We start from the raw sequence: 18318 nt of genomic DNA, 5'->3' as shown, positions 1-18318 counted from the left end.
GCTGCTCCCTGGGACCAGCGGCCAGCCACACGGAAGCCCGGACCACAGGGAGAGGCCACATGCTGGCTTGAGGCCGGCGACCCAAGCTCAGATGCCAGTCGACAGCCGGCTCTGACCGGCAGGCCTGCAGCTGAGTGAACCCGTGGGTGATTCCAAACCAGGACCAGAGACGAGCTGTCCCTGCAGGGCCCCGGCCTAACCGGAGGGTCAGTGGTGCTGTCAGGGGCTATTTTGTTCCACGGTCATGACAGCTACTACATACACTAGCTGAGTCTCCCGCTCTGCTGTCTATTTAATGAGTCTCCTCCTGGTTTTCTACTCCCCCCGCCCCATCCACGTATCACTCGGGCTGCCTTAGAGGAGGCTGTGCTTCTTACTGAGTCCATAAACCGCAGGACTTGGCAATGGCTTCACGACACTGCTAGAAAACATCTGAGAGCAACGGTGCCTGGTGGACATCCCCTTAGGGAGAGGAAGGCACTCTTTCTTTTTGTCCTGTTTTGTTTGGTTGTGTTTGGTTGTCTGCCTGAGTTGTGTCCTGTGAAGTGGAGGAGTTGCTGAGATTGTATGTGGCTGACAGTGTACACACAGAGTGGAAGGACCCCCTGGATGCAGCCCCCCACCCAAGGCTGGCTCAGCGAGGGGCTCTTGCAGGTTTGTGGCTCAGGGTCCAAGGGGCCCTGAAGTGCTGGGTCCGGATCCTGGGCAGAGGGTCCCCGCAACAGGGTCCTCTCAGGCTTCTGCAGCAAGCAGGGAGCAGGCAGGGCACGGCCAGCACAGGGTGGAGCCTGAGCCCCGGCCTTGTGCAGGCCTGGCTCCCGTCACCCTCCCGCTGGAGACTCTAACAGTCCCATTCTACAGACAGGAAACCGAGGCTCAGGGGAGGGAGGCATGAGTGCCCCTGGGCTGTGATCAACGTTGAACAAATACCTCTCTTACACCAACTCGGTGCCCAAGCCAGGTTCTTCCCAGCACCCACACGCTCCCCAGAAGGAAAGTTCAATGCAGCCAGCCTCTGGCTTCCCGTGACTCGTGTCTGGCCTGGAGACGTGAGACTGATTCCAAGTCTGGCTCTGCTGCCGCGTACTGTGGGACTTCAGGGAGCCTGGTCTCTCTCTGGGCCTTCCCAGGAGAGGAAGGGACAGAGTGGGGGTGCTCCCCGCATCCCGCTGGCTCCAGGAGGGCACAGTGGGTACCGCCGGTCATAGTGGCCCCGGCCCATTCTGTGCAGGCACCAGATGGGCACCTGCTGGCCGGCTGCTCGCTGTCTGCACCCAGACAGCTGGCCCGGCTCTCGACCTCCCTGCTGCTCCAGACAGCAGGAGCCCAAGGTCACCCTGACGCGTCACTCTCCAGCAGGGAGGCTCAGAGTCCAGCCAGGTGGTGGCCACTGCTGCCACCAGCCCTGCCCTGGGAGCCTTCCTCCTGGCCCTGTGCTGCCCTCAGCCCGTCCATGCCAAGGCCTCGCCCCAGAACACCTGCTCCCCCAGGGTCAGCGAGTGGTGCTGGCGGGGTGGCAGGGGGTGCTGGGGTCCCGGCAGCCCCTCCCACAACCCCTCACCCCCAGACACTCCAGGGTCTGGTGGCTGAGAGTGAGCAGATGCAGAGTCTATGCAGGCAAGCCAGGGTCCCCCGTGCTCAGGCGTCCAGGTGGGGCACAGGGGACTGGCCAGCCATCTCCTGCCCCTCTGCCCCCACGCCCAGCCTTGCCCCACCCCAGGCTGCCCTGCCTCAAGAGCCTCCCCTCTGCAGCCCATCCCTGGCCTGGCCAGCAGAGCTGGGCTGTGCACTCACATGTGCCGCCCTCCTGGCTCCTGAAGGCCCAAGGCCTCGCACCTGCGGCCAGAGGTGTAAAATCCAATTTGCGGCCGACACCTCCTCCAGACACCCTGGGCCCGAGCAGCCGGCGGCCCCATGGCTGCAAAGCTGAGGATGCAGCTGCCGCCCCCACCCAGGGGTCTGCCCACCACCTCGCCCCTCAAGCCTGTCTTGCCGCCGTGCCCACACTGCCGCAGGGTCGCATTTCCCAGGCCTTGGGGAAGAAAGTGTCAAGAAACGCAGAGCTTCGTAGGATCGTTCAACCTGAAGCTGTCTTTGGGGCAAAGCAGCCAGGGTCCGGAATGCTTCAGACCCTCTGCAGCAGAAGACGGACTGGGGGGTGGGGATGGGGGGCTGGAGAACGAGGGGCCGCTGAGCAGGAAGCAGCCTCCTGCAGACCCTTCTGGAATTCTGAGGCCATGGACTCTGCCTGTCCTGGGGCCTGGTGTGTGCAGCCCCCAGCCCACAAGGTCCTGAGCTCTATGGGGGCCTGGGAAGGGCAACGCTGAGTCCTGCAGAGAGGGGTTGGGGTCTGCCTGCACGCCCTCCCCACGGCGGGCGGGGCGCCTCCCGCCCTCTTCTACCTGCAGAGACCGTGCACTCCCAGCGGCCTCTCTGGCTCCAGCCCCTCCTGGGTAGGAATGCCTCCCCCACGCCTCACTCCTGCAGAAGAGGGGGACCCACGGGCGACCTGGGCTGGGCTCTTCCCACCTGGGACCCTATTCTCCGTGCCCAGCCCCTGGCCGCGTGCCCAGAAGCAGAAAAGCTGTGACATCACTTCGGGAGCTGGAGAGGCCGCAGAGCTGCGTGGGGGAACAGGGTGGTGGGCTGCCCACTGGTCCTTGGGGAGGACGGGGCCAGCCGCGGCCGGGCTGGGCTCCCACGGTCGGTGGAGGCCCACCCCCATCTTGCATTTCCTGCCCACGCGGCCATCTCACCCACACACTCACACACTCACACACACCCCCGCCACCCCTCCCACCCAACGCAGCCCAGGCTCCATCTCTGGGGTCCCAGAGCCAGAAGCTGCCTCCTGCTGACAGATGACAGATGGAGACAGTGGTCCTGTAGCTGGCTATGATGGCAGTTTATTGGGCGGCTCAGCCAGGGGCCGGCACAGAGGCAGGGGGTCGGCATGTGGCAGGCAGGTGCAAAGCTCTGCGGGTCCATGCAGGCCAGGCGACAGCATCAGCCTGCAACACAAGAGGCTCCGTCAGCTCCTGGCGAGAGCCCGGCTCAGCTGCGGCAAGAGCAGTCAGGGAGGAGGCCCGGGAGCCAACGGTGGGCGAGGGGTCCTGCTGGCTCCCAGGCCTGGGTGTCCCCAACACGCCAGCCTCCTTGGGGAGCCGAGGGCCTTCCCTTGGGCAGGGCTGTTGGAGCTGGGGTCCCTGTCCCTGCGATCCTGGGGGCAAGACGCTGGGCAGTGAGTCACAAGGTGGCAAGGAGCATGGGCCCTGGCGACCAGCCTCCATCTCGCAGGTGAGAAGGCAGAGGTCCCGGGAGGGGAGCCACCGTGGCCGCAGTGCCAGCGTGGACCACCCCCGCCCCGGCCCAAGTCAGGCTTCCCCAGACCTCACTGCCCTCCCTCCTCCCCTGTCCAGCCCGTCCTCACCCGCGAGTCCACCCTGGCTGCCCTGCTCTCTCCTGCCTCCAAAGCCACACGCCAGGAGCTGTCCTCGGCGCCTCCTGGCCCCCGGCCTCTCCCTTCCCGGAACGTCACAGCTGGCCGGCCCCTGCAGCCCCAAGGGCCCTGCTGACCGCCCATCCTCCTCCTCTCCTGCAGCGCCGCCCACATGTCCTCCTCGGAACCACAAGGACTGCAGCCACGCACGTCTGCACAGGCTGGGGGCCCCCCGCACCATCCTGGAGCCACGAGCCAGCGGGTGAAGGGCAGCTCCTCAAACGGCGCCTCTTAAGGAGGCCCCAGAGCGCATGTTGAAAATCACAGCCCGCCATGGCGGGCACAGGCCAGGCCCCTGAAAAGGCCCTGAGGAACGGGACCCCCGCCGGCCCGCGCGCCCCTTGCACGTGGTCTCCAGGCGCGTGCCACCTCCCTCGCCTCCCCACAGCCCCTCTGCCCCAGCCAGGGCCCAGCAGCAAACCTGAGGACCACAAGGAACCGCCGCTGGCCTATGCTTCCCTCCCTGCTGGGCAAGCTTGCCCACCTTCCTCCCAGAGGGTATGCTGAGTGCCAGGAAGGGGAGGGCAGGGAGGAGAGCAGCAGTCACTCCCCAATGTGCCCCCAGACACAGGCCTAAAAGGGTGACCGAGGCTCAGCCCACATGGGCACCCTTCAGAGCTGTGCCTGCCTCAGTCCCCACCAGAGAGCCCCCGGCACCTGCGTGCCTCCTCTGTGGCCTCTCCCGCCTTCCTGTCCCTGCACCCCACCTCCACGCCTGTCACCTCCTCCCCAGGGTCCCTCCCAGGAGGCCCTCTCAATGCCAGCTTCACGGGAGACCCCATCCCGAGAGCCAGCTGCAGGCCTGGGCCTCTAAGCTCCATCTCCTGGTTAGTAAAATGGGGCTACAGTCAGCTGGCACCCCCAAGCTGGCTTAGCCCTTCCTGGAAGCCTGGGCACAGGCTCTGGCTGGCAGGATGGTGAAGACTCAGCACGCCCCTGCCGACCCCAGCCTCCAGGCCTGTGCAGACCCCATCTGGCCCTCTGCAAGTGCGTCTCCACCTGCATGAATGGACTCATGTGGGGCCCCCCGCACCCAGCACGCGGCCCCCACCCCAAGTGCCCCGCCTGCTGCCCCGTGCTCTGCAGGCGGAGCCTCAGCCACATGGTTCTGACGTGAGGCTATGGAGCAGACCTTTGGGTCTGAACAGATGGGACGCTGACAGGATCTGAAAGGTGCTGGGACAGGCCACGGCCTGCAGGGCTGAGCCCCCGGCACTGGAATCTCCCCTGGGCTGGGGTCCACAGGGCCTCCAGGAGGGCACCCACAGGTCCATGGTGCGGAGACTGGCTCTCAGGGTGCTAGGGCTGGAGGGGGCCGTCTTTCCGGGCTTCGCACAACCTGCAGCCCTGCCCTGCCCCCATCCCTGCTGCACCCTTTTCCTGCCCCGGCCAAACTCCTCAGTCCCCATCTCCTCAGGGTGGCGTCACCTTGGGGGCCACAGGGGCTTCACACACCCCCATCCCATCAAGATGGTGCCCAGCTCCAAACACCCCCGGGGTCTCAGGGACCCTGGATTGATTTAGACCCATTACCTGCACTGACCACGTTCCCCACCTCACCATCAACTTCATGTAGCAGACACACTGTGCCTGCCCCGTGCTTTCTCATCTCTTAAGAGCAGGGTCAGGGCCGGGTCTACAGCCAGGATCAGGTTCAGAGTCAGGTCCATCACATGACCAGAGCAGGACCAGGGTCAGGGCTCAGGGTATGACCAGGGTCAAGGCTCTGAGTGTGACCAGGGTCAGGGCTCAGGGTGTGACCAGGGTCAGGGCTCAGGGCGGGACCAGGGTCAGGGCTCAGGGCGGGACCAGGGTCAGGCCTCAGAGTGTGACCAGGGTCAGGGCTCAGGGCGTGACCAGGGTCAGGCCTCAGAGTGTGACCAGGGTCAGGGCTCAGGGTGTGACCAGGGTCAGGGATCAGGGCGTGACCAGGGTCAGGGCTCAGGGCGTGACCAGGGTCAGGCCTCAGAGTGTGACCAGGGTCAGGGCTCAGGGTGGGAGCAGGCTGCCCTAGGGTCCGTCTGGCGCACCGTCCTTTGACTGTCGGGGGCTCAGATCACCCGTGAGCTCCCTGGGTTATGAGGTGACGGTGAGAGGCCTTCTCAAGGTGCAGGCACCACAGGGACTGGGCTTGGCTCCCATCCCTCAGGTCACTGTCAATGTCCCTCAGACGAGTCATTTCTCATCCACTCACCACTCTGCCAGTGATGCGCCCACCCCCTTGGTGGCGGGCAACTTCAGCTGCCATGGGGACCCAGGCCCAGACCCCTGGGTATCCTCCTCCACTGCTGGGCCTGATGCCAGTCTCGTGTGCCTGCTGGCCGACTGACAGGCCAACTGACAGCACAGTGACCATTGCCCCCTGGACCGAGGCTACATGTGGGTTAGCCCTGCCCTGGCAGGGAGAGCTCGGGGGCTGGGCAGGAGAGCACCCAGCGCAGATACAGTCTGCTGGTCCTCCCTAGTGACCCTGTCTGAATAGCTTATTATAAATTAATATTTAATTCTCTTCTGTGGATTTAGCTTAATTATTCAATTTATTATTGCAATTACTGAGAAGTACCCAGAAGCAAAACTGCTAGCTTTGAGCAGGGAAACAGTAAGGGGGCGGGGTGGGGCGTCTTGCGAAACGCAGCTGACCCTCAGAATGCTTGCTTCGTAGACTCTGGCCCAGAGGCTCCCCCTGGCCCCCTGAAGTCCTCGTTCTGCAGTGAAGCCCTCTCTCCTCTGTCAGGCCTGGCGGCTCCCTTCCAAGTGCCTGCCCTGCAAGTGGGGCCTGGAGCCCTCCTCTCAGGGGGTCCCCAAGGGCAGGACCCCACCGGCCGCCTCCTGCGTGGCTCTGGAGAAGCAAGGGAAGGAAAGTGGCCAGGCCCTCACCCACCCTGCTGGGCTGATTGACAGGGCTCCTGCAGGAGCACCCATGACCGTGCAGCCCTATGTCGGGGCGGGGACTATCCCCCCTCACAGGTCTGATACCAAAGCTGCATGGAGCTGGGGACCTGCCCTCTGCCCCAGGTGGAGATGGCAGGTGGGACCCAAACCCAGGGCTATGCCACCACACAGACACGCTTTCGCCCAACCCTTGGCCTCAGGCAATGTGTCCTCCTGCCGCCTGGTGAGTGGGGTCATCACAGTGGACACAGGACTAGATGGCTCAGTGGCCTGACCCTGAGGTCAAGGTGGGCATGGGGGATGAAGGTGGTGCCGAGCTTCGCCTTCCCCCTGCTCAGAGGGCCCCCGGCTGGCATCATCAGGTACTCCCACTCCCGTCCTGATGTTGCTGAGGGCCTAGGGCCCTGGCACAGCCTGGGATTCTGTGTGTCCAGTGGTCACTCCAGGGACAGTGTGACCCCTGGACAGGTGCGGCCCCAGAGCCTGGAGTCACAGAACCAAATCTGAGGCCAGTGCCAGCTGGGGAAGGGAGGGGGTCGGGGAGAAGGGGACGGTGAGGGCGGGGGCTTGCCCCAGGGACACGGAGGGCTATGGCCGCCTCCCCAGGAGCTGGGCACACAGGCCTCAAGCGCCCCTACCCCCCATGATGGGAACAAAGGCCTGGGGCTGGGGTCTGAGCAAGGTTCCCAGCCTGGGTTACAGGAGTCATCAGGGAACCCGAACTCTTGCTTCTGGGGAGGTGTGTGGTCAGGCGGGTCGGCGGCCAGCTTGCAGGAGAGGAAGCCTGCGCATCCCCGTGGGCACCTGGGGTGGCTGGGACTCGAAAGGCTCCAGGCCATTCCACCTCGCCCCTGCCTAGCGGCCGGCAAACGCCACCACACCGTCCATCAGGCCTCCCGTCTTCTCACTTCTGTGCGGCCGCTGGCACTGGCGTGCTTCTGTTCTTTTCCACCTTTGTCCTGGTGGAGGGCATTCCCACCGGCTGGCTGGGCCAGCCCTCCTCAGGTGGCCTTCTGCCCAGCCTGGGGGTGCTGAGGGGTGGGGCCATCATATGCAAGGGGAAGGGGGCCTGCTGGGAGCGAACACTGCTTCTGACAAGTGGCCCCAGGAAGCCTGGGGGCCTCCTGAACACGGCCTGGCCTGGCTTTTGCTGCCGTGCTCCACCCACAGTGACCGCAGGCCTTTGCCTGTCCCTGCTCTCAGCCCCGAGTGCCCACCTTCTTGTTTGATGGAGGACCCCATCCCCACCTCTCAATCCTCAGCTCTCAAGAACCACCTCCTCCAGGAAGCCCTCCCTGCAGAGCTGCGCCCCTTCCAGCTTCCACTCTGCTCCTGACAGGTCAGCATCTCAGGGGCCTGCCTCTCCCCTGAGGGAGCAGTGCTGGGTCTGCTTCCAACTGGCAGGGGCGGGGGTGTTTACTGAATCAGACAGAGGCATCGCCGACCTCTGGGCTGCTGGGACTTGTGCCCGTGTGTCCTGTCCGAGGTGACCGGGAGGACAAGGCCTGGCCCTGCTGGCTGGAGGGCCACACGGGAACATCAGAGAGAAAGGCCAGCTGAGTGTCCTGTCTCCATGAACAAGAGCAGGCTCGTGACAATAGTAACACCATTGCGAAGGTGACGGCGTGGTGAGGAGACAGACTGTCACAGAGGGCGGGACTCCTCTGAGCAGGACATCCGGCGGCCTTCGCCGCTGATGCCCACGGTCACTGCAGAGGCAACACGGATGACCCTTCATAGATCTGGGCCATGATGGGGGCCACAGCCCCTCCCCTCCTCCTGCTGTCCCCAGCCTCTCCCAGGGGTCTCTGCCCACCTGCCTGCTGACCGGGGGCTCTGGGAGGTGGGCGCTGGGTCCCTGGAGGAGATTTCCATGCATAAATGCCCAGGGAGCCGCGTGACCTTCAGGGAGGCCTCCCAGCACCCCCGGCAGGCACGCTTACCACTGAGGCAGGGCGGGCAGGGCTGCCCAATGTCACCAGACTGCAGATGACCAGGCCACCAGGCCTTTTGCAGGCTTAGCCTAGAGCGGTCATCTGAGCCACCTTCATGAGCATGCCCTGAGGACAGCGCCACTGACCACCCAGGCCACGTGGACGACCCGCAGTCCCCACACCACCAGACCTCAGGGTCGCGCAGACCCGAGCTACAGCCTGGCCCCACACTCCCGCTCTGTGATCCTGGACAGCCACTTGGCCTTCTGGGCAGTGTTTCCCTGGCACTCCCAACCCCAGGAGGCTCACCCCTCTGTGCTATCCCCTCCGGGTAAGTCCCTTCATCTCTCTGTGTGTCAGTTTTCTCATCTGAAAAATGGGGACACACCAGCACCTCCTTCATGGAGCTGTGGTGAGGATTAAGTGAGGTTCTCCCATGTAAAGCTCCTACGCATGGGGCACAGTCATCTCCTGCCCACCCGGACGCCACGCTCCATCCACCACCACAGCCTCTGGGGAGGGGGAGCGGGCAGCTCAAGGGGCGGTCTGTCCCTCCCTCCTGACCTCACACATGTGCACACACATGCAGACACGCACACACACACAGAGATACACGTGTGTACACACAGACACACATGCACACAGAGAGATACACATGCACACAGAGATGCACGTGCACATGCATGTACACTGACACACGTGTACACAAAGAGACACACACGTGAACATAGATACATAGGCATGCAGACACACGCATGCACACACAGGTACACGTGTACACATACATGCACGCAGAGACACGCGTGCACACAGACATGCACACACGCATGTACACAGACACACGTGTACACAGAGACACACATGTGCATGCACAGACACACATGCAGGTGCACACAGAAACACACACAACACACACGCAAACAGAAGCGCACACGCACACAGAGCTGCAGACACACACGTGCACAGAGGAGCCTGGAGATGAAGACCCCACCACTCACTTCCCAAATGGAAATCAATGGCTTCGAGGTTGATATTCCACAGCTTTCAGAAAACATAAAAAACACGATTTGCTATGAGCCTCCATTGAGCCCCTTAAATTTTTGTGCTTGTGAAAAATGCTTCATGGATTGTTGCCCAGATACTGGAATTTCCTATTTGTTGAGGCCCAGCCTTGTGACCCCAGCGGGGGCAGGCGAGGACAAGCCCTCGCTTGCCCTGACCCCCTGCTCCCTCCTCCAGCCACTCCCCCATCCTGCACCAAGACTTGGGACCCAGAGAGCCCACAGGGACACACAGACAGATCCACAGAGAACACAGTTAAACGTGAAAAGAGATCCTGAGGGTGTAAGCGCCGAAGTTGTGGGTCCCCAGGAGGACAGAGGGACGGGGAAGCCCCCCAGATCCAAGGACTCAACTCCTCCTACCGATTCCACCAGCTCCTTCCCCTTAGGAGCCAAGGCCGAGACCTGGGCAATCCTGCTGCCGGCCAGTTGCACTGGGCACTGGGAAACCAGCCCCCCTGCAGCCTGACACCCTGCCCCGCGTCCCAAGAAATCACAGGGGTACATGCCCGGGCCCTGGGCCTTGCTGGGGACCCAGAGTCACCATAGCTTCCTCTGCCTGGCTTCTGGGATCGCATCCCTGAAAACCAAGGTTGACCCCAAACCTTCATCTCTCAGATCTGCTCAAAGCGACTGGGCTTGGAGGTACTTCTGGAAACACCACTTTCCAGAAAGGCAAGGGGGTCGGATATGAGATGAGAAGCTGGGGCAGGAGCTGGGCTTGACCAGGACAGGCACCCTTGCTTCTGCTCCTGTGTCATCCAACGTTCCTACCAGGGCTAAGGAGGCTCAACCCGGACCACAGACTTGGTCCATAGCCTCGTCACACTATGAGGCCGACCCAGTCACACTCTGAGTCCTGACCCTGGTCACACTATGAGGCTGATCCCAGTCACACTCTGAGCCCTGAACTGGTCATATGCTGAGCCCTGACCCTGGTCCCACTCTGAGCCCTGACCCTGGTCACACACTGAGCCCTGATCCGGTCACACACTGAGCCTTGACCCTGGTCACACACTGAGCTTGATCCTGGTCCCACTCTGAGCCCTGACCCTGGTCCCACTCTGAGCCCTGACCCTGGTCACACACTGAGCTTGATCCTGGTCCCACTCTTGAGCCCTGACCCGGTCACACACTGAGCCCTGACCCCGGTCACACTCTGAGCCCTGACCCTGGTCACACACTGAGCCTTGACCCTGGTCACACACTGAGCCTGATCCTGGTCACACTCTGAGCCCTGACCCTGGTCCCACAGTGAGCCCTGACCCCAGTCACACTCTGAGCCGTGACCCCGGTCACACTCTGAACCCTGATCCTGCTCACACTCTGAGTCCTGAACCTGCTCACACTCTGAGCCCTGACCCTGGTCCTGGACAAGCCCTCATCCTGCTGTAAATTGAGTGCAGGAGCTCACAGGTGAGCGAGGCCTGCTGAGCTAGATAGGGGTTCCTTCCACATTGGAGAGTTCCAGGTCCTGACGTGCCCCGCCCACCCACCCCCAAGCCCCAGCCTGTAAGGACCAGGCAGAGGGGCCTGCAAACCTCGGCAGCTGGGAAGAACTGAGCCTAGGGGAGTCGCAGCCCCGGGAGCCGGCAGGGGCCCTTGGGGGGTGGCCTGGACAGTGGGGTGGGGGTGATGTAGGGCCGCAACCCCTCCTTGGGAGACCCCTGGAGGGCAGGGCCTTGCCCGACATACAAACACAGAACGGGCGCGTGAGGCTGCGGGTGTCAGGGAGCCCCTCCCTCAAGGCCTGTTTTTTCTGCAGAAGTAATAACCCCCTGCGTTTGAATAGAGCCTTTTCCTTCCTCAAAGCACTGTTTATATTTAGCCATTATCTGCCTTTGTCCTCAGAGCAACTCGGCAGCAAGAGAGAGGCAGACGGTAGCCCCACAGCTCTGCAGAAGCCGTGCCCAGAGCAGGTGGGCCTCCAGGTCCCGGGACCCCTGCCGCATGGCCTGCGGGTCACAGAGGGTGCCTGAGCACAGCGGGCTGGGGTATCTCCTGGCTTGGTGATGCGCCAGAGATGAGGTGTCCCTACAGGGATGGGCTCAGGGCTCCTCCGGTCCCACAGTGTCCAGGGACACCCACACCCCTGGGCCCCCCTCCAGGTGGCCTGGGGCCTGACTCCCAGCTTGTCCTACCAGGGTCTGAGCTGCCCCAGCCCCAGGCCCTCCCCACTGTCTGTCTATAAGCTGCTAGGAGCTGGAGACCCCTCCTGCCTCCTGAGCCCGCGGGCCACTAAGGGGCTACTGGCCGGCCATGTGGCCTGCGCCTCAGCCTCGCCTTCCATCTCCCCAGGGGACAAGCGCAGCTGTGGTCAGGCCGCTCCAGCCAGGGAGCTCACTGGAGGCGGGTCAGCCGTTCCCGCGGGGTCTGCGTGCCAGGGAGCTCACTGGAGGCCGATCAGCCGTTCCTGCGGGGTCTGCGTGCCTGGCCAGAGGACGCATCCTTGGGTTCCCTCTAGCAGTGGGACGGGTTTCCCAGCCCTGGGGCGGGGTCACAGCTGGGTGTGCAGGGGAGGGTGGGGCGGGAGGGTAAGTGGGAGGTCTGGGAGGTCTGAGCAAAGGAGGGCTGTAGGGAAATCTGAAGGAGTGGAGAGGGGAGGGAAGCCCCTCCCCGCTGGTCCCTCAGCGCCAGGTACTGTCCCCGCCCAGGACCCAGGAGCGCGGGAGGCCCCGTCATCATGGACCCTCACCTCCGGTGATGGAGCCCAGCCTTGGACATGGCAGTGCCCTGCATACGACCGTGGGCCTCAGTCTCCCCTGCTGGATGGTGCTGATGATGACCGTCCCACCATTGTGAGCAGAATGACCTAAGTAGCAGGCGTGTCGCCCCCAAGGGTGACACCTGGAGCTCTATCTATGCCCTGGGCTGCCGTCACAGATGACCACAGATGGGGTGGGGTTTTGTCCCAGCTCTGGAGGCCAGGACCCAAAATCAAGGGCCAGCAGGGCCTTAGACCATCTGAAGCTCCAGGGAGGGTCTGCTGCCTGACTGCTCAATACCATCCCAGGGGACTAGTCAGTCGTGACCTTCTGGAAGTCAGTGCTTACACAGGGGTCTTCAGGAGAGCCTGCCCTGGGCTGTGAGCTCCAGGCACATGGGCTGCCCTCTGCCTTGTTCACCACTGGTCAGCAGGGCCCAGCCATGGCTGACACATCGGAGGATGAATGGATGGATAAGTGGACGGGTGGGTGGACCAGAGATGGGGAGACGAGTGGATGGATAAGTGGTGGGTGGTGGATGGGGGTGGGTCAAAGGAGATCAGATGGGTGGTGTGGGGGCAGGGACCGCACCTACCCGGGGCGGCATCACTTTCGGACGGAGGTGGCGACGATGAGGACGATGACCAGCAGGATGGTGACACCAGCCGCCAGGAGGAAGCACTTGACCTTGCGTCTCCGGAGCTGGAGAGAGAGACAGAGGCTGCTGTCGTGTGTTGGGCGCCTGGCCTCCCATCCTGGGGGACACTGGGCCTGTGACTGCAGGGGGCTGGGCCCACCTGAGGCCAAGGCCCACACAGACCTTGTCCCTTGCAGGGGACAGATGGCACATACTCATCCAAGAGCCGCTCTGGGTTGGCCCTGGAAAGGAGGCAGAAGAGCCAGTGAGGCGCCGGCAGCTCCAGAGGCAGCCAGGCTTGGGAGTGGTTCCTGGTTTGCCCTCCTCCTTAGCCACGCCCCTTCCTGGGACCTTGGATTCTTCTGCAAGTATAAGATGATGCCGTGGACTCCAGGAGCCACTTGGAAGACTTCATAAGATGACGCATGGCAAGTACACACCATGGAGTCTGACAAATGCCAGCCACAAAGTCCTCCCCAGACACTTTTCTTATTCCTGTATGTTGTTGTGGTCACTATAAATTTACAACTTGCGGGCCCACCATCAAAGGCCTCAGGGCGGGAAGACACACAGATCGGTGCTGGAGAACTCGTCAGGGAGGGTTCTAACTCTCCAGGTCCTGAGCGCAGGGGGTGTGACTCCCCAGGCACGCCAACCGGTGGGAGGTAAGGGACCAAGGTGGAACCTGGTGCAAAGCAAGAGCTTAGAATAGCCTGGGAGGTCACCAAGCAGTTCAAGAGGGTTGGTGACAAGCCCTCCAACTTCACAAGAGTTAGTGACTTAGGAAGTAACTAGGAGGATGGGGAGGAGAAGGAAGACCGATCCCTGGAAAGACAAAGGCCTCAAACAGAAGGGGAATCTGAGAGGATGGGGGCAAGACCAGGAGGGGGACCCTCAGAACCTGGCTGTGACGGGCTACTCAAGAGAAGGGAAAGAGGTCAAGGATGAATTCCCCGACAGCTCACCTGAGCCATCAAGCGGATGTTGGGGCTGGCCCTGCATTCATCCATTCATTATTGCACTCCTTCCATTGTTCCATCCATCACTCATCCATTCATTCCAATGACCCACCTGCCTGCCAGTCCACACACCCATTCCTCCATCCACTCATCCATCCCCCCACCCCTCCACCCCTCCAGCAACGTGATCACACACACACACACACACACCCACAACAATCCACCCATCTATCCACCTTTCTGCCCTTCCACTCTTGCAAGGTGGCTCTGGTCTCTACAGTGGACATTACAGTGGAAAGCTGACTCAGCAGTGGGGAAGGGAAGAGCCTGGCAGGGACAGGGTAGGCGGGGTCCCTGGAGTAGGCAGGACTGAACTCTGCTTCAGGGCGGTGTCTCAGATCTGCTGGGTGACAGATGGATGACCAACCCCATTCCCGTCTTCACTGCCTCAGTGTTACTCCAGCTGAAGACCAGCCATCATCAGAACAGCCCTGCCTCCCAGGCCTGTGGACAAGTACTGTCACGCCATGTCCTGGGCCAGGACTCGGCTCAGAGAGGTTAAGTGACCTGCCCCGGCCTCAGAAATGGTGTGCTCATCTGAAGTTCAGCCTCTCTGTCCCGCTTCCCAGCTTTCACAAGTCACACTGCTGCCCTGGCATGCCAGCTGTGTGGGGGAGGGGCCAGAGTGAATCAGACACAGCCTTCAGGGAGCCCAGAGCTGGGGGTTGGGGAGGTCGGAAACCCACAGCCCTCCTGGCAGGGAGGGCTCCGAGGGAAAGGGTCTCCAAGCCAGGGCCCCTGCAGGACCCTGGACAGGGCCCGCTGTCCGAGTGCAGCAGGACAGCCCCCCTTTTGAAAACTTGTGAGTGCCCAGGGTCCCCCACGGACTGCCTGGACTCAGCCCCTCCCCAACACTGACCGGCGGGTCCTGTCAACGCGTCTGCAGACAAAGAGCCACCAGCTCACGAGCTGCAGTCAGGATTCCAACCCGGTGCCCGTGGCAGGCCTGTGTGTATGCTCCACATCCCCCACAGAAGGGCCGACGGGCCCTGTGAGCTCTCAGCACCCCTCGCACGCCTGGGCCCCCACACGAGCACGGATGGGGACCATCTGCGGGAATCTGGACACCCATGAGAAACACAGCTGCCAGGGCTGGGCAGAGCTGGCTTCCACGACCTGACTGTGTGTGGCTGGGGCACACTGCCCGCCTCCCAGGCTCCAGGCAGTCACAGCAAGCCGCTGTCCCAGCTCTCCCATCCACGTGGCTCAGGTACAGCCCAGCTGGGATCAGCCTGGCCTCATGCTCGCCACCGGCAGGAGGAGTGTCCGTGCCCGGCCCAGCCCGGGTCAGCCTTCCCGGGACCCTCAGGCTGACCTCGAGCTGGACAGCAGCTGAGCACCTGCGTGGGTATGATCTATGCCAGGCCTGGGCCTCCCTGGTCCCCCTTTGCCCACCCTCCACACCTCACCGCCACGTCACACAGAGCAAGGGGAGGGAGGCAGTGGAACTGGAGCCACGCCAGCAGCCCAGGGGCCTGGCTGCAGGGAGAGTGGCCCAAGAGCAGCAGGACAGGCCGTCGGGGGAACGGGTCAGCAGGCAGCCTCCCCAGGCCCTGCTAGCCCTGCCAGCCTCCACCAGGCCCGCCCCTTCTTGTCCCTCCTCTCCCCGCAGTGAACCACGCTGGGCTTCTCCTCCAACTTCAAGGGGAAGAGGCGGGCAGGCGATGACAGGTAGGCCGGGGGCCGCCAGATGCTCAGGTAAAGACAGATGGAGGAGCAGAGGCAGGCTTTGATGACATGCTCTGTAGTCCCGGCCCCTGGGGCCCCCTCCCATGGCACAAGGCAGAGCCCCGCCACCCCCTAGCCTCTGCTCAGCCCCGGGCACCTGCACCCTCACCCGCAGGGATGGAGGCGGCTTCTGTGGGGCTGGGCTGGCCCAGGGACAGAGGCCACACTGGGCTCCCCCAGGAGCAGCCGGTGAGACGAGAGCCCCTCCCGGAGCTCCGGGGAGCAGGAAGCCTGGACACAACCTCGACTGATGGGCTGACCTTTCCGGCTCCCAACGGAGGTGTCCTGACCGCATCCATGACCTTCCAGTAAAGCATGGAGGAGACGTCCTTAAGGAGGCATGATGAGATTTCCTGTTAACACCACTGTGTCCGACAAGGAAGACGGGCCTGGAAGGGCCCCTCAAGGTGCTAAGAACTGGCGCACCTTTTTTGCATGGAGCTAGAGCCATTTTTAAAGGCAGGAGGAGCCCAGGGACCCAGGCAGAGGCTGTGGGAAGGATCATAGGGGCCTAGGGTCCCCGAGCCCCTACTCTCCAAGCTGGGCGGGGGGGGCACCCTCATCCACACCAAGCTCTCATAACCCCACACTGTGGGCACTGCCCTGGCCCCCTGCTGCAGGGACCCCAGGACACAGACCTAGGAGGCCCAGGGTTACAGGCTAAGCTGAGTTCCCGAGACAGACCCTGAGAGAGATGCTGAACCTTATCCAGGACCTCAGAGCGGGGCCTAAACAGGAGACGGGCTTTCACGGAGGCCACCGGGTGAGAGCAGGGTCCTCTGACCAGCTCCATGGGGAGAAGGCCGTGTGAACACGCGGACGGCCACCTGTAGCCCAAGAGGGAGGCCTGGAGCGGAGTCCCTCTCCGGTGGCAGAAGTAGCCGGCCATGCCGACATCCTGATCTCGCACTTCCGGTCTCCAGAGTCTCGAGACTGTAAATGTCCACTGTTTCCGCTGCCCATCTGTAGGGTCTGTTATGGCAGCCCGCACTGACCACAGGCCAGGCCCTGACCCATCTCCCCCGCCGACCCCGGGGAGCAGCTGCACCCCAGTTGCCAGAGGCCTTCAGACACAAAGCTCGTGGGTCCAGCAGCATCTTGGGCCTTATCCAGGCCCACCTTGGGCACCCCACAAAAGCACCTCCCCCCTGCTCACTGATGCCCTCACTGCCCTGGGCGCCCTCGGGCCCTGTTCCTGCCCCGCTCCAGGAGCCGGGCCTAGGACATGGGGGTCAAAGGCCAGTGGGGCCGCAGGTCCCTTAAGTCCATCACATCCTACACAGGAGGGGGTGGCCTCAACAAGGATGCTCACAGGGCTATGGATGCCTCCGGAGGTGGAGAGCTCTGCACTGGGCACGTCCGGGCAGCCAGCACCAGAGGTCACCATCTGGAGCAAGGGTGGTGGGCTGCCCAGAGCCCTCATCCTTCGTCTGGGGCCTGTTCCCACAAGGCAGTCATGAGGCCCCTGGGGAATAGACTCCACACAGAGGCTCCCAAGACACAGAGCAGCCCCTTCCTGGTGGCTGCTGCCTCAGTCCCCTCAGAGAGGTGCTGGGTGCTGCATGCTGACAATGACCCTCAGGACAGCCCTGCAAGGGGCCCAAGCACACCCATTTCAGAGGTGAAAACACTGAGGCTTGGGAAGTGCAGTTCGCCCACACCCCTCAGTAATGGCTGGGGACAGAGCTGCCCAGGGACCACACAGGAGGGAAGGAGCAGGAGAGCATGCTGTGGGGACGGGACAAGTGAGGCCGGTAGGGGGACCCCCGCCCCGCCTCCCCGCCTGCCCCTGCCTGGCTCCCTATGCCCCGGTGCCCCGGCTGTCAGTGTCAGCTGATGAATCACTCTTAAACGGCAGCCCCACGCTGAAGGAGTCTGATGGGGGCTGGCAGCAGGGAGCCAATTAACCTGAATTAGGCTCTTGATTGGGGCCCAATTAGTGTTGGCCACGTGGGGTCAGAAGCAGTCCTGGTACAGTAATTGTTGAATTAATTCCCTGGCTGGGGAGGGCTGCACCTCCCCGCCCCGGCTCGGGACACCGGCTGGCTTCCCACAGCTTCAGTGAAGCTGCAGCTTCCACCCCACCCCACCCCACCACTGCCGTCCTGCCCCGCCCTGGCCTGGCCCAGCCCACTCACCCTGTGGGAGGGGGTGGCCACATGACGGTCTGGGAAGGGGGCTTGCTCAGACAGCCCCCCTCCACAGGGCCTTCCTATGTATCCCTCCCTCTGCAGTGCTTCACTCAGAGAACAACTCACTCTTTAAAACCCACCTCCAGCATCACCACCTCCAGGATGTCTGCCCAGGTGCTCCCTAGTTGCACCAGGAGCTGTCCCTGGGGTCCCCGGCCCTGCTTCCCTCTGCTCAAAACTTGCCTCCTTCTGGCTATAGCTGTTGAAGGTGACCACGACCCTGCCCCAAGGTTGGCAGGACTCAGCGGAAGCAGGATGAGCAAGAGGAGCATCCCAGCCTCGGGGTCCAGGGACGGGCTCTGTGGACACACCCTCAGGCCGCCTCAGGCTCGTGTCCACGGCGAGGGAAGGTGGACACTGGCCGGTCGGTCCAACGGGCTCACAGAGCTGCCACCCTCTGCCTGCCCCTTACCCACGAGAATGAAGATCCAGAGTGTGTAGCTCGGGAGAGGCAGCAAGGGTGAGGCGGCAAGGCTGGGATTAGCTGTCGGGGCTGGGCCAGCCTGAGCAGAGCGAGGGGAGGAACCCCTGGGGCTGCAGAGGGGTGCAGCCACTGTGAGAAGCAAGGCCCCAGCTCCCACGGCCCTGACAAGCAGGGCCCCCAGGAGGGGAGGGCACTGACTTGGAGCCCCGCAGCCCCAGGCCCCTCCC

At 63.0% G+C, this 18318-nt stretch overlaps 1 protein-coding gene across 4 annotated transcripts in view; it reads right to left on the bottom strand.

The window, feature by feature from the left end:
• Positions 1-2881: 2881 nt before the first annotated feature.
• Positions 2882-18318, bottom strand: part of TSNARE1 (t-SNARE domain containing 1) — a 117413-nt gene continuing 101976 nt past the window's right edge. For 2 of the 4 annotated variants that reach the window (XR_009497077.1, XM_059893308.1), the window contains 3 exons: positions 12687-12793; positions 9324-9366; positions 2882-3011 (listed from right to left, as the gene is read on the bottom strand). Coding sequence is in view for 3 of the 4 variants with exons in the window: in XM_059893308.1 (XP_059749291.1) it covers positions 3007-3011; positions 9324-9366; positions 12687-12793 (155 nt within the window). In the remaining variant the exon portion in view is untranslated. 4 annotated transcript variants of the gene reach the window in all.

This window comes from Bos taurus, chromosome 14 (genome assembly GCF_002263795.3).
Source record: "Bos taurus isolate L1 Dominette 01449 registration number 42190680 breed Hereford chromosome 14, ARS-UCD2.0, whole genome shotgun sequence".
NCBI classification, from domain to species: domain Eukaryota; kingdom Metazoa; phylum Chordata; class Mammalia; order Artiodactyla; family Bovidae; genus Bos; species Bos taurus.
Note: the sequence above shows the minus strand (reverse complement) of the source record. Positions and strands in the feature narration are given on the sequence as shown.